A 16,218-nucleotide genomic window follows, 5' to 3' on the forward strand; every position below is an offset into this window, starting at 1 on the left:
GGGAAAGGGGAGGGGGATTCACAGCATGGCAGGTTTTAGGGTTAGAGAAATGCAGTGGATATCAAAAAGTTTGCAATTCATCACTAGACAAGACAGGCGGAGACTAACTAGATTTAGTCAATATAATAAATCAACCCGACAGCTTGGATTAAGGTCAGGCTCTCCAACATCCTCAGGAGTGATAAACATTCTCAATTGTACATGTTGTTTCTAGAATCATGACAAACTCCAGACACTTAACCCACAGACGGACCCCATAAACACAGGTTCATCAGGTTCATCCTCCAAATTGCATCAGCAGACCTTTCAAATCCAACACCAATGCATTTTAACAGCTCATTTCCAACCATTTCAGCATGCAAGCTCAAACATTTTGTCAACAAACCTTGTCGGGGAGGGAGATCGTTGTGTCCGAGATGAGCTTTGCAAAGGTCTGAGCTGCAAATCCCCTCCTTAATTTTTTTTTTTTTACCAGAGAAAGACATGACTGAAGCACTTTTAGCACATTTCTATCTTTGTACCAAAAACCCACTGACGTCATGTCTCTGACCTCATTTCTAATGTTGACAACTTAGAGGATTATTGTTTGGTCCATCACGTCGTATGGGGACAAAAATAGAATGTGTGAGAGGAAACACAGCCTCCTCAGATATACAAAGGCTTTGCCATGGATTTATTTCATTATGCACGATTCAAGGCATCACCAACATCTGTCTGTGGAGCAACAATTTCTTTTTCTGTGTTTCCGGACTTTCACATTTACATTTGGGAGGTTACAGAGGCAAGAATTGTGTCCACTTAACATCATATGGGTGAAGCAGATACTGACCAGACAGCAATAAATAAATAAATCTAAAAGTATTTATATGATAATTATACAGACACACACCGAATAAAATGCATCAAGTATATACGTTTTAATGCTGCACTGAGGCAGCAATAAACCACTTGTAACCAAACCCTGCATCAACCTGTGCCTTGTTTTTTGTTCTTTCGTTCAGAGGTCCACATTAACACCCACTTTAAAGATGTCATGTTGCCCTGAACACATGAAATAAGTCGTGCGAAGGAAGATACCACTGAAGTCATGTTTTAAAGTTGCATCTCTGAAGCTAGCAAGCCATTTTCTCATGTGAGAGAGCGATAATGGCATATTTTTCAACTTACATAACCGTCCGTCATCAACAATTTGCAACTCTTTTGAACTGCTTCTTTTGGAAAAAGCAGAGCGACTCCTTGTTCATGTTACAGGAAATGCGCAGTGCACGACACTATGAGATGCAGCTAACATCTGACATTTGTTTCATTCAGCTCTGACTTTAATGTTAACATGATGAATATGTTGCCATTCAGAGGACACACAAGTTGTATATGTCTGCATGAAAAGCAGGCAGAGCAAATTATTCCCCTGCATGCGAACCAAACCACATTGAGGCAGAGCTCGCTTATTCCAGCACAAACCCTGAATTTCAATCCGAAACAGATGTTCTTTTTTTTTCATTGCATAACTCTAGTTATCCAACACAAACGCTTCTTCTAGCTGCCTGGTTTCAAGCTCCAATTTAAGGTTTAATTCCACACCTAAGGCTCTTCCCACACTTTTAATATTTAACTGTACTTTATGGAAAGTGATGTGGAATCACTGATGCTTTGACTCAGATCTTCTGTGTTTTTGCCTTTTTAGAAAATCCGGCGGGAAGCCAGAAACGGATGCGTCAGTCTTTAAGTCATTAACAAATGAATGAATGTGAACATGTCCTATGCGTCAGCTAGTGAGCGTTTAACCAGGGGTGAGATCAATGTTTGAAATATGATTCTAAAAGAGTAAACATGTTGAAAGAGTGGTTATGTCATTTAGAACATCTTGGTTAGAAGTGAACTAGATAACATATTTAGTGTTTCATTTTTTACATTCACACAGATGTGTTACAATGAGGTAAGAATAGTACAACAGAATCCCATACAACCTATATGGCCTCAAAAACAAACTTGACTTTCAGAGGCTGGAGGGAACAAAAAGACCAATGGAAAAACCTGAACAGCAAACATGGCGTTGGCAAAGAGGCAAGTATGTCCTCAGAAGTATTTTCCTGATTGGGCCTCAGTTCTGAACCACGACTGAAGATTTATGGTGAATCGGTTTCAAATAAAAAGCCACATGCACTAAAGTGATCCTAGAACACACTGTTACTAAACCAGTCCCAAAATAGAAAGATAGAACGAGCGTTAAAGCAACATGGCAAATCAAGCCACGGCACTAATTGTCTTCAGACTTTTTGCGAGCCTCTAGAGTCTGTGGCATGCACACGCTATAGCTGAACAGCCGGATGAACTGGAGGCTGCAATAGCCATTAGCTGCAGTACCACTTCCTGCATTGACATGCACGAGGTGTTCAGGTATCTGGGCAGGCAGCAGAAAGACTGACTCCAATTATCTTGTGCAAAAGAGCCAATAAATGCCTGAAACTCTCCTCTTTGCTACATTAAACAAATGTCCTGCTCTGTCAATACGCTGTACATCCCGCCTGACACTAATTGAATGTTGAATGCATTTCAGAGCAGCCATATTGATCAGGACCATCGGTTTCACACAGAATCAGTTGTTTTGACACAAAACCCCAGGAGGGAGCACAGTTTCGTGTGTAAAAGTGAGCAACGGGGAAGACACTGTGTTTACTCTAGTGCTATTTGATCTGTGGTGGTGGTTCTGGGCCCGAGCTCAGCCTCTCTGTTCTCAGCGATAGATGGATGTGAGCCTGGTCTACGCACCAGGGAAGCCACAACATATCTAGTTACACACAGGCTGCACTGACTGGCTGCCAATCTGTCTGAAGGGAAATGCTACTAGGACAAACTGTTTTTTCACCCTGGCAGATTCCAATCCACTGGCAACCAGCTATTATTACTTCACTGTCATTAGTGGTCACACTGTTTTTGACTTTGGGAAAAAAATAAGTTTTGCGTAGTTACTTTTGTTTTCTCAGTGAGCACGACAATGAGAATATTTTCTCCTCTCAGTCTAAGCAGCAAACATGCTAAATTAAAAAGGGCCTTTGTCTGAAGCAGGAGCCTCGTGGCTCGCTGCAACGTCGTCTTGAATTTTACAAATCACAAGCTGCTCGTCACACTGACCTTGTAAACACAAACAAGGCTCACAAAGCTCAGTAGAAGTCAGCATGTATTCAAAAGATGTTGTGATGGAGTGGCTCCAACTTCCACGAGTGCAAGGTTAGTTTTTCCCGAACAGACAGCGTGTTGTTTACTCTGAAATTCAAATGAGAGGAATTTCACAGCACCAGAAAATGAAATCCTCCTGGGTGTTGTTACAGCCGCTTCATCTGTCTTCCCTGACTGACTTTCCAATGAATAAATAACTCCATTGCATAGTAAGCTCCAAAACACTACCACACAAGAAATGTAAAAAAGAACAAATCTGGTCTGGCATCAGTGGTATTCCCCTACCACGATAGCGTATTAGTGCATAAGACACGAGTAAAAATCTGGGTTTTTTTGTGATTTGCTCATTTGCTTAGTGTTGCTAAAAATGTTATCTCATCATTACACCCACCTAAAAAACACTTGCTGTATGAAGGTGAAATAGATACTGTATTTCCATCATATTGTAAAATCAAATTTTTAGATGTATTTAACTTTCCTGCCAGGAGTCTGTGACGATGTCACATATGAAATCAAAAATTGTTCCGTTTTTGGATCAAACACGAGTTATGTGGTTAAAGAACAAAAGACAGTGTGTCAATGTATTGTATTATGTAAACATAAGGTTTATTGCAAATGTGCAGTCGTATCCAAACATCATAGTGAACAACTGTTTCGAGGATACAGCAACAATACCGTTATCTTTACAAAACACATAAGAAACTTAAGCACTAACTACAAACGAGACTTCTCCCTGTGAAGTTTTACACATGGTCCTGGTTTGCTCAGCTTCTGTTGTTGTGAGGAAAAAAAAAAAAAAAAAAAAAAAAAAAAGGCAAAGTCTTTGGTAGCTAGAAAACAACAACAACAACAGCTCAGTGTGGAAATGACTTCCTCTTTCTACGGACAGGCACTGTTGTCATGCCATCGTTTTCAAGTTGGCATCTGAGCAAGAAACGGAGCAGATACTGGACGACGCTGCTAAAAATCAGGAGTGCATCTGCAGCGACAACTGCCGGCGCCTGCTTGCTCACCAAATCCACTACGTTTACCTCAGGACGTTTCAACTTTATGTACATTGTAGTCATCCTTTACTGTGAAGAGCTAGGCAGACAAGGACGCCTGTCCCCCTAGATTACAAAAAATAACAATCGTTTAAGACCACTGTACAATGCTCCTATTTTACAAACAACTGATTTTTGTTCAGAATCACAAACAAAAAACAGAAGAGATAGCAGGATTAATTTCCCCCATAAGCAGCAAGCCCCAACTGCAGGCAATACAAGATTACATTTTATGAATCATTACAGTATACTGGTCAGTCTACTGCAGCGGTCCACCAGCTCTAATAGGCTATACTGCATTAACCTCCACCTCTGTTGCCTTAGCTTATCCTGTTGATTATTCTTGTTATGCTTAAATGTACACAAACACATGAGCAATACATTGTAGGTACAGGAAAAGTCCTCGTTATGTGGCTGAAATGTGTTGCCGGGAGTCCTTGAAACTTGTATTTTGAAGTCGGACAAATCCACATGATGGGGCTCTTCTCGTTGAGACATGGAGGACCATCTCGGATGGGTCTTGCTCTGGGTGAGCAGGGAGCAACCTCCCCCACACTTCCCAAGTTAGCACCTGCAGGGCCAGCCCGATCAACACCTCCCCACCCCCCCTCTCTAGAGCAAAGGGTGTTTGTTGGAAGGGTTCGACTAGGCAGGGAAAGCACCCCCGCGTCTGAAAGCAAGCGCTCGTCGGTGTCTAGGCAGCCCTCTCTCTATTCTTAGCGCTTTTGTCTACACAGAGAGACTACGACAGAGTTAGACGGTATCAGAGGACGGGCCTGACACCGCACCGGTCAGAGCGTCGTAAGTTCTGTTTTGTGCTTATCAGTGTCAACAGTTCTTTTGTGTCCCATCGATCATTTACAGCCCCGATGCTTCACCTTCATTGTTTTGAAGGGTTCTCGGCGGCGGCGATTTTGTAACGCTTAGGTTCAAATGGAGGTCCATTACTGTTAAGAGACAGTGGCTCTGCCCGCCCCAAGGCAGAGCCACTTACACAGCAGAGCCAGTGCTGTGGATGCAGGTCTGCTGCTGCTGCTGCTGCTGCTGCTGCTGGTGCTGGTCTGGGGTCACCTGGGCGCTCTGATTGTCCAGGGGCAGCAGCACGTCTGACGGGATGCGAGACTGGAACTTCTCCAGCTGCTCTGGACTGGCCAGGTTCTTCAGCAGGTAGTTCTCCCTCTCGAGCTGGTTGTTCTTCTCCGCCAGCTCTTTGATCTGCTCCTTGAGGATCTCCACCTCCTCGCGCACCGCGTACATCAGGTGGTTCTTCACAAGGTCCTGTCACGACAGAGAAGAAGAGATGGATAAGTTCAGATATAAAAACACAAATGTTAAGGCTTGTTCGGCCGTTCTGCTTGGCTGCACGGCTGATGCACATGCTGAATGAATGATGGGGTTTGCCAGGCAAGTTTGCTGTCAGAGGATATCTTCTGCTCCATTTTGTCTATTTACTCCCAGGGATCTCTAGTGAGATGCAGTATACAGTAAAGCATACATGTTACAACTTTGACTCAAGGGTGTTTTCAATCATTTTGTGCTGCAAAAATGTTATCAGACTCAGTTTTTTTTAACTTCCTGCCGTCATCTCCTGCACTTGTTTTCTACTTTGTCACGTGAATAAAAGCACACACTAGCCGGCGCTGCCTTACTGAACAGGGACTCCCCAGAGCATTAATAGAGAGCTGGTTTTGTGCAGAATGCGTTGGGGGAAACTGTGTTTTGGGTCAGTGGGTAATTACTGTTCTATACATGCTGATGTTTCTTTCGGGTCAAAGAGACCATCTAAAAAAGGTCACAGATTTAATGCTGTGTGTAATGTAACAGCAAATGTGGATCTACTGGTGGCCACTGTAAATCACTTTGAACAACAGCATCAGCTCATTGTTAACTGCTAATTGTGCATCGCAGAAGTCATTGTGATGTTGTCATGTGTGTTTGTGATCTCAGCTTACCATCGCCTGTTCAATCTTGTTGTCGATGGCCACAACGCTAGCACCAGAGGCACTGCGGAGGAGAAGAAAAAGAGGTTTAACTTAATGTCAACTCAATCCCATCATCAACAACATCAACAAAAAAACATGTTGGTTCTTCCTGAATTCACTGGTCTGTGGCAATGAAACAGAAAGCTTGCGAAACAGAAAGGAAAACGGTTTACCCATCTGTCATCTAGTTTATTTCTGTAAAGTGCACTTTGATTGCTGTGAGAGTACGAGTAGGGGTTTATATAGGTTATGGTGTAACGAGCACAGAGTCTACCAGGAAGTGGCCGAGTGATACAATGAACAGCACAGATATCAGTTCAAAGTCCAAACAAACAGCAGCACAGAGACGCACAGCTGGGCGGACAGCATTTGGTGGTAATGTCATAACAATATCAGACAATGCAAATGGGCGCATTTGCTTTGAGCCGCTATATGAAAATACAGGAGGCCTGCAGGAGAACAAGACCCGGCGCATGCTTCGATTTAGCAAACGCAATATTAACGAAATAACGCATTTCTAACATCTGGTGACTGTGTCGGATATTTACCTGTTGTCAAGTTTGACCGATACAACGTCTCCCCCGAGGAGCGAGGAGAAGAAAGAGATGGAGAAGTTGTGCAACTGGTAGACGGCCACCTCCATTGGTGTTTTAGCGAACATCTCCGTGCTCATGTTGAGTACCAGACTCGTTTGGATTATACTTCTCGCCACGTTTGCGACTGGTTGGTCACCGAAGTGTATATCCGGGTTAGTTTCGTCTTTCTAGTAGCGATGCACTGACTCGCTGCTGCTGGCTGAGCTGCGGTGCTGTGTCGGTGTGTGAGCTTCGCCGGTTTGTACGAGCGACTGTCTGATGCTATTTCTGCCACCGACTGCTATTTGAATGGCTCGCCTCCTGACGTCATCTGACGCGCGCCTACATTAGTCAAATGAGTTGGCGGGTCAGATTTTATGGTGCATTCCCGTGCAATAGGAGAAACTGGATTTAGGACCTGGACCATGCAGGAATCTGATAAATACACCGTCACCTCAACTTTTTTTTTTTTTGGCATAATAACTTTTGAAGGGAAAATAACAAAGCACGCTGGGTCACGTACTCATGTATTCATGAGGCTGGCTCTAGTAGTACAACGATGTTTTGAGAGACTTTGACTTTTACTCTACTGCTCAAGGGGGTGTTTTTTTTCCCTCTGTGTTAGTGCTATAGTGCAGAATAAAGACTAAAATGTAACACATAAAGCGAAAAAATATTATGCAATGCATACAACCTACAACTATAAAATGCCTCACACTAATGCTTTAATTTCATTGGAAATATTGTATTTTGAGGAATGAATAATATTATTACTTGATAATTACATTTGTATGCTACTTTCACTTAAATTGAAAATGTAATTCAGAACATTTTGTCGATAACAAAAACAAAAAGTTTACTTATACAAGAACGTCCACCACTGTACAAAAACATACTACAGATTATGAATATAAAAGTGATGCAGGTTTTAGACAGGCCCCGTTAAAGTAATGCATGCTTGTTTGATAGTAAGATAGATTTTTATTCTGATTTCTGGTTGTTATTGTATGACCATTACAGTCAGAAGGACGGATCTCATCAACAACCAATCAAAGACTAAACAAGTTATCGGTCAACCAAAACAATGTATTTGCCATTTTCATTCTGAAGTGCACCTCTCAACCAGTTAATTTATAAAATAAAACAAAACAAAGGACACCCAAAATGAAATGATTTTGAGGTTGCATTGTAGCTTACTATTAGTAAACAACACTGCCACTCGAAATAACGAGTTTAAGAGAAGCATTTGAATGCAGCATTACATCTGCCCGGTGCCCTGCCTCTGAACTCCTCTGACGCCGCTGGCTTCTGCTGTGAACCCACAGACCGAATTCCGTACTCATTGCAACAAACTACATCATAACAACCAACTGAACAATTGTAACCACACCAGGTCTGCATAAACAAGTCACCCGTGTTGCTAACAAATGAAATAAAAAACTCGATTTGGCCGCAGAAAGGTCGCACGTCGCGAGGATTTGTATCATCTGATTTTCACGTGAATCACTGACCTTATTTAACAAGCGAGTTTAGAGTATGTTTCCTTTAAGTATGTTATTTAAAAGTATTTATTTATCAGTTTACGATTTGCTGAGTGTGAACTTTACAACTTATAATAAGCCCGAAAACCGTCGTTGATTACTTGCGGTGTAATGACAACAATAACAGGTTGATCCCGTCACTTTATTGCAGTTCGTTACAGTACACGCTATAACGGAATGTCCTGCACCACCCGCACAGATGCATAGGTGCCCTGCATAGGTACTTTTCCATCCTCGCTCCCGGTAAATTTCCCCTCAGTCTATGTCTGAACTCTATCGGTCTCTAGTGGTGAAAAGCTATAATACACCGGCCTGTAGGGGACAATATTGACACTGTTTACCATGGAATTTTCCATAATTGAACAATTCCAGGTTGTTTTTCCTGCTTAGTAAACACATGGAAAAGTCTCAAAGGACACTACATCTGTTTATTTATTCATCTATCTAATGAATGCTACATGCTTGCTATTTTATCACACTAGTTCACCCTAATGTGTGGACTAAACAACAAAGCCGTCTAGGATGTTTTAGGGTAACACAGACTATTTTGCATTTGTTCTGTATACTACCACTAGTATTGAGTGTCAATATCCACTAACTGGAAAGGTGTACAGGAATCAGCCTGGCTTCAAAACTGAAGCATGGGTCTCCAGTGTATGACCTCTTGCTCTTGAGATGGACTTTTGAACTTGCATGTTACAACATGTGACACAACTGTACTGAGCCTCCTGCAAACCGTAATAAACAATTTGTGGTGGGAGCGGACCCCAGAGGACACAGAGAAAAGAAAACATACCTGCTGTTATCTTTTTTTCACACAGCATTTTCACTCACTGGCTGTTATTGAGCAATAGATCTTGTTTTCATTGGGGCATCTATGCAGGTTTTTATAGCTTTAATGTAATTGCTCAGCACCTCTCAGCTGTCACATTATGTGCCCTTTTGTTGATACAATTATCTGATTCAATACTGATTATAAGCCAATTAAATTTCTATTAGAGAGCCTCTGTTGCATAATCAATTTTCTTCCAAAACACCATCGACCTGTAGAACATTACCAGCTAGTCAAAATGACTTTCATAGGGATTCGCTGACTTTATCACAGTGGGTCTCTAGTTGCCATTAAATTATGTACATATCCCATGAAATCCATGTTCTTTATATATATAATAACACTATAAATTAATATGAATAATGTTTGGATAAAATAAAATATGCCATGGTTGAGTCCATAAAGTCCAAACATTTTTATATGCGCAGCATAGTGGCAAACATGGTTTTCTGCCCAGGAAAAGAAAACATGCCCTCAACTATCTGATCCCTGCATAGTAAGCTAAGGTCTGCCACGTTATTTGGAGAAAAAGGAGTTCTGTTATGTAACAAAACAATTAGAGTGGAAAGGCTGACTTTTGGTAGGCCTAACCAGGCTGAGCAGAAAGCACATTGACTGGGTATTAGGGCCCATAGTGCCTGTCGTCTCAGATTTCGTGCTGTGGCAGTACAGCTGCCAGGTTTAATATCAGGCCCTGCTCTGGCGATGAGGGGCTGGTGAATTACCTTGCCCTGCTGTGATAGTCCCATTTAGGAGAGGGGAGTGACACCAATTGCCTGGGGCTCAGCTGAGATGCACAGATAGAAACTGCAGACCGTGGGGAGCCTTCCTGCGCTGTTCATGTAAAATACAGTAAACCTAATGAGCCACATGCAGTAAGATGATGACAGTGTAAACTAGGATGCTCATAACCTTTCTGCTTTGCCTGCTTTTTTTCACAATTTAACTGCTCCAAAACAAATCTTAAGTGAAAGACATTAACACACAACAAAAGCAATTCCAGTTGTATCTGCATGTTTCTAACCAGTTTAAGTGCCACAGACACTGACCTATGCTGCCTTTTCAAGAAATAAAGTCCCTCATGTGTCTGTGGAACCGCCTAACCATGTTTGGCGCGTGCCAAATCCAGTGAGTCACTCTAAAGCTAGGCGATGGGCCACGGTTTCCATCAGATGTCCCCTGTGCAAGAGCCAACCGCGTTATATAATACTGTGATTCATCTGCACCAGGGGCTGAAGACGAATGAGGCTGAGACATGCCGCCAACCTCCCAGCTTTTGTTATGAGCAGCATTTTGAGGTTTTGGCGCACGAAATTCAAGATGTACACAATGCAGCTCAACAGGAAACACTGGTGATTAAATCCACAGAGACTAAAACAAGTCTATTCATTTGAGACTTCACTTCTTGCTCAAAAGGATGCCTTTTATCTTCTTTTTACTGTGATGTCCCACCTGCACTCTCACAATTAGGAATGCATGGCGTGTATGAGAGTGTGGCCCGAGAACACACAGTCCTGCCATAGGCTGCAGCCAGAGGAAGCTGTCAGTGTGGGCAACAGGACTGCTTACAACCAATGAATACTGAACACTCTGCATACACTAGGACACCCAGAGGCAGAGTCATTATTATCACATCACCTATAAGTCTCCTGAGCCCATGAATAGAAACCAGGCACATGGCCTTGGTTTTGCTCATGAGGTTTTCAATAAATTGAATAGCCTGTCAATTTCTGCCCTTGGATTGCATGTAATATTACTTTATGTGATGGGCTGTATCAAACATGCAGTGGAGAAGATGATGACAGGACTGGCATTGTTATCCAAGGGCTGGTAGAGATATCACACTCTGCCTGCTTTCAATGCTGCGAGCAAAACAGCCAATATGTATATATCAGTTTGGCGAATTCACCATTAGTGGAAATTCAAAAGATGACATTCAACAACATCATTATCAAGGTTAATGTCAGGGAAATGAAGAGGGCATAATGTCTCTTTACAGCTGATATAGAGAATAGGTTGCGGCTTCATTTCTTGGTCTTGTTTTGTTCTCCATTTGGCAAGATTGAACATTATGAAAATTGAAGCAGTTTCCAGCGCTGCTTCAAATGACTCTTAATGTGAACATACGTGTGGATTGTAATCCAAATACTGCATCCACAAGTCTACATCATTTAGACACTGACACACTGCCGTTATCATCCATCTTCTCCTGAAATGTCTGTGATGTGCACATCTGTCACTGACACATGTCACTGTCATGCCAGACATCCTCTCACACTCAAGACAAACTCCTCTGCGGCCCCCCTACTTACCGACGATCCGGCCTCTTGAACAGACTCGGTGAATAAGGGGGCGAGTAGCTCATAGCTCTCTCAGGATAGCTGAAGTGCTGGTAATGACAGCAGAATCGGTGGGGCGGCTCGGACAGGCGGAGGGCGCACACCGTCCTGGGAGAGGGCGGCATAGCCCCAACAGGGGCCACTCCAGTGGGACGCGTCTGAGACTGTCCCATCTTAGCTTCCAAATGAAGGGGCTGTTCAAGAGGCGGGAGCCCTTCGACTGTTTGCTCACTGTTCTGCTGTTGTTTGTTCTCAACAACTGTGTTCTCAAAGCACAAAGAGACAATTGAGCACTGGCGATACCTCTGGATACCCCATAACTGGGAGTGCCATGCTCACACTGGCACTTGTATGATGTGTCTCCAATCCAGTGGAAGACAATGCCCCAGAGTCACAATGAAAATGACAGTTTCCTGAAATGGCGCCAGTTGTTTCATCTCGACACTGCACTGCGGTGTGAGTGTCTGTTTCAGCCCCACAAAGCAAAAGATCTTTCTCTGAGGGAACAATCATCATGCCTTTCTCCGTACCTCATTCATTCAGTGGTAACATGTGTAATAAAACACATAGTTTGGCTGTCGTTCCATGATGGGAAATAAAACCTGTTCACCGTATAATGACCAGACATTCCAAGACACTGAAGGCAGCACAAACAAGAGCGAACATCATGGTGTTTGCAGATGAATTGTTACATAACTGCTAATAATTGGCATTTAAAATCAAACTGAGGCAGATGAATTAGTTCAGTGGTATTTTATGTAAAATTTCAGATTACGTGTGGGGCGTTCACAATCGCCTAAACCCTAAAATTCTGTTGAAGTGAGGTTGTCAGTGTCAGCAAGCCTCCTTTGTCATCACGGGTGTAATTAATGTATTAATGTTTGGAGAGCTTGTAAAGGTGTAACAAAGTAAACCGCTCTTGCCGTGATTAATTGCAAGCTGCTTCATGGTTTGACAGTTCTGCCAAAATGTCTCACTCTTCTGTCTCCATTTAATCCTTTTTGTCTTTGGCAAGTGGAGGGTTTTGACATTTGATATTGTATAGGGATTGTGACGCAGATGAGTGTGGTGTTACATGACAGACAATCGTGTAAAACCAGTTTTTGCGTGTTGCCTCTTTAAAGAAGTATCCTTTGGTTCACAACATTTGCATATTGACATTTACCACTAGATAGGATTTAATATTGTCATATTTTTTGCCATTGACGTATACATTCAGAAGACAAAAGTATAATTAACTAAATGTCAAGCAATAACTGTAGGGAGCTTCAATCTACTCTGTCCTGGACCATCAAACAGAAAGCTTAATTCAGTCACTTTCAGAAAAGTGAGTCTACAGTATACTTTAAGAAGAATAAGACAAGAAAATTTGATTAATAGCAATAAATAGTTGGATAGTATAGATTACCACACAGCCTCTAAGTCAACAAAATGTCATTTATATTTCCTTGTAGTGGTGGAATTTCAGGTTCACAGTTTCTAACAATTACTGATCACATTCATTATTTGGGGTATTATGGACAGCATATGAATGGGCTTTCACAGCATCAGCAGAGGGAAAGGAAGGCTTGTACTGGACATGTTTACACCCATCACGTCAGGAGCAATTCATTTAAAATGGAGAACATTTAATCCTTTTGTATTCAGCTTAGTCATTCAAACTCAGGTGGATGATTTTTCTTTTCTTTCTTTTTTTCTCCCGTCTCCAATTTTCCACTTTTCAAAACATGAAAGCCATTTTTTCTGTAACATTTGAATTATTTATTCTTCTATCAAGATGGCAGTGAGCTGAAATTTTGCCTCAGATGAAACCGATGGGCGACATCACAGATACTGTATGTCCATGTTTCTTTACAGTCTACTGCAAACCATGGGGAGCTTCTTGTTTTGTTTTTTGTTTTTCTACCACACAAGTGGTTCCATGTAATTACATGTCCTCAGACAATTATCTTCTCACACACATGACCAATACTGTCTGTACAAGCATGAGTGATTGACAAGGCGATTCATCGTGTTATTATGTGGTGTTTTGTAACAGAGCAATTTATTTCCCTGAGTCTCTTAAGAAAGGGAGCAAAAGAATGATGAAAGAGAAAAATTAATGTGATTTTTGCTGTCATACCATTACAGTGGTGTCATACATCCTGCGTGTATGGAATGACAGTAAAACCAAGTTCCAAGATGATTTTTTTTATTAGTTTAAGGCTTTAAAAGTTACAACATTATGTCATAAACTCAGCGTTACTGCAAGTCTGAGCTGCTGTGTTAAGCAGTATGGCTAAATGTTGGTTACAGGCGCCAAAGGACCAACCTTTTAATAGACTATACTTAACTACTGAAAGGTTTTAATTATGATTTGCATGGTAGGAAACATAGAACCATTTCTTCCCCTGTGTACACCTAAAGGCAGCTGTTACAAAATCAGAACAAGCAGGTGTGTGTTTGTTCACATCTGTACTTTTCAGCATCTGTGAGGAACTGTATTCAACTGATTATTCTCCTGATAGAGAATTTCCTTTGCGATGTGAGATCTGCCTGGGTGACATGCTAAGCTTTGTGCATTATAGGAACTGCTCCTTACTTGCCTTGATTCCATTTTTTGAGACAACACAAAGGCCCACTTTAATGCTTTGCTTACCAGAAATAACAGCACTTCATTTCAGTTCATATGAAATGATAATCATCCCATTTACAGTAGCCTTCGCTGACACTAATAGCAGTTTACAAGCAGTGCTGTAGCAAATGGTGCTGTGTGCAGTATACTGCAGTTAACAAGCTTGGGGACTTCGCAGCATCTGGCACCAGGCAGTGATTCAGCTGAAGTCAGACAGCTTCAGGCCATAATGTAAAGATTTACCTTGTGTTACAACGAGGGGAACGTCCTGGCTAAATTTACTGTGAAAATACTGAAATAGAGCCGAGACCCAGAGGAGTGTGTTAGGGCAATATTGCAGTATGGTGGACCCTTGTCATGCCACATTCATCCGCCAACCCCACACCCCTCTGAAAAGAAATAACAGTATGTTCTAGGCCATAGCCCCCCCCCACACACACACACACACACACACAAACACACTGAAAGATAAGGGATTCCACTCTCAGTTTTTGCAGTTAAGTCATCTCACTAATGGCACCGTAAATGCTCTACAAAAGGTCAAAGGTTGTGGACTCAATTGGCCATGCAGTGTTAAATAGCAGTGAACTTTGTTATTAGCCGTGTCAAAGCCCTTTGAGTCGTTATGGGTCGCCTAGTGTACCACAGACTTTCACGAGAGAGCTGTTGGATTGCTCATTATTTTTTCTAGTCTGGTGTACTTAGGTACATACCACTAAAAATCAATTTGAGTTTCTAATCTAAAATATCTATAAGAGTATATTCCTGAAATTAAAAAAGTAGTGTACAGCTTTTCCTGCTGTGTTTACTTGATACAAAGCAGAGTGATACTCAAAACACTTGCTGGCTGCCACTTTGCATGGCACCTGTGATAAATACACTGTTGGCTGGATCATGTCCCAGAACAAAAGGTTACAGAGTTCAGCGCCATCTGTTTATATTCATCCGCCTATGTTACTTTAGCGTACTGTATACCTCAGCTGTCGTGCTTGGTGTGGCTGTGTGTATCTATGTCTAATCTGAGTTGCCTTAAGTCACGGAACGCTGACATTGGACTAATGGGTACATACTGCACCGAAATCCATCATAAGACTGCTGTGACGCTGAGAAATGGAAATCTACTGTATGTGCTGTGAAGCTGATTGGTACACATAGAATCGTACATATAGAGCTATACCACGGTATCAGCTCTAAGTTGGCAGGTTGTATTTTTATCACAAACTGTATCATCTGCTACAATGAGCTACGAATTTTAGCATCAATATGTCATTACAAAAATTATTTTGGCACTGTATGTTTATCATAAGCAAAAAGGCTGTCACTGAGAGGGTTGCCAGCATCTGTGCTGAAGTAAATAGATCTGCTAAATGATGGCTGAGCATCTTCATAGGCATACCACTTAACTGCTTTACAGCAAAATTAATCACAGTGAACAGTCTGTGCGCATTTTCAGGAGAAAAATCAGACAAAAGACAAATGAAACAACAGAGTGAGGGATGACAAGAAGCAACTGTATCTTCATGATAAACAATAAGTAATTTTACTGATTCATTCATCCTGGAAAAAAAATGAATAAAATCACCTAGTGCAGTCTTTGGTTCTAGTTAAACAGATGAAAGAAACAGGACGATTAAACTTCACCTGCCCCTAGTCCACTTACAGTGTTATATGTTTATTCTCTCTACCTTTTCTAACCTTTCTTTTCTTTTTCTGTAAAGTATCCCTCCTTCTTCTTTCAGTCTATTCCTCCCTCTCAATCTCTCCCTCTCTCCATCTCCCCACTTTCCTCTTCTGTGTCTGGCTGAGCTTGCAGCTGTGTGACCCAAGTCAACAGCAACTGGGACAACACTGGAGGGAGCTGGGCCCTCGATGAGGCATCCCCCGGTGTGTGTTTGTGTGCTTGCTTGTGTTTTTATTTGCCAATGTGTATGTCGATGCGTGCGGTTGGCCGCACGCTTGCATACGTGCAGGCTCATGCACGTCCGGCCTTGTCAGCACAATCTGGATTTAACTGGATGATAGGCACCCTGCTAACTCTCGCTGTCAGTGTCATCCAAACACTGAATTGTTCCCACAGACTCCAGCAGGCTCCTCCGCTGAGCATTAAAGCTAACC

At 42.1% G+C, this 16,218-nt stretch overlaps 1 protein-coding gene across 2 annotated transcripts in view; it reads right to left on the reverse strand.

Moving 5' to 3' along the window:
- Window positions 1–3,761: 3,761 nt before the first annotated feature.
- tsc22d3 (TSC22 domain family, member 3) overlaps window positions 3,762–16,218 on the reverse strand; it is a 34,683-nt gene continuing 22,226 nt past the window's right edge. The window contains exons 1-3 of one of the 2 annotated variants that reach the window (XM_070912995.1): window positions 6,751–7,066; window positions 6,173–6,224; window positions 3,762–5,498 (exon numbers count right to left, since the gene is read on the reverse strand). In XM_070912995.1, the coding sequence (XP_070769096.1) occupies window positions 5,211–5,498; window positions 6,173–6,224; window positions 6,751–6,875 (465 nt within the window). In that variant the 5' untranslated portion in view covers window positions 6,876–7,066 and the 3' untranslated portion in view covers window positions 3,762–5,210. Of the gene's footprint in view, window positions 5,499–6,172; window positions 6,225–6,750; window positions 7,067–16,218 lie in introns of those variants that run through there. The other variant, XM_070912994.1, reaches the window with a different exon arrangement.

The sequence above is a fragment of the Enoplosus armatus genome, chromosome 10 (genome assembly GCF_043641665.1).
Source record: "Enoplosus armatus isolate fEnoArm2 chromosome 10, fEnoArm2.hap1, whole genome shotgun sequence".
Taxonomy (NCBI): domain Eukaryota; kingdom Metazoa; phylum Chordata; class Actinopteri; order Centrarchiformes; family Enoplosidae; genus Enoplosus; species Enoplosus armatus.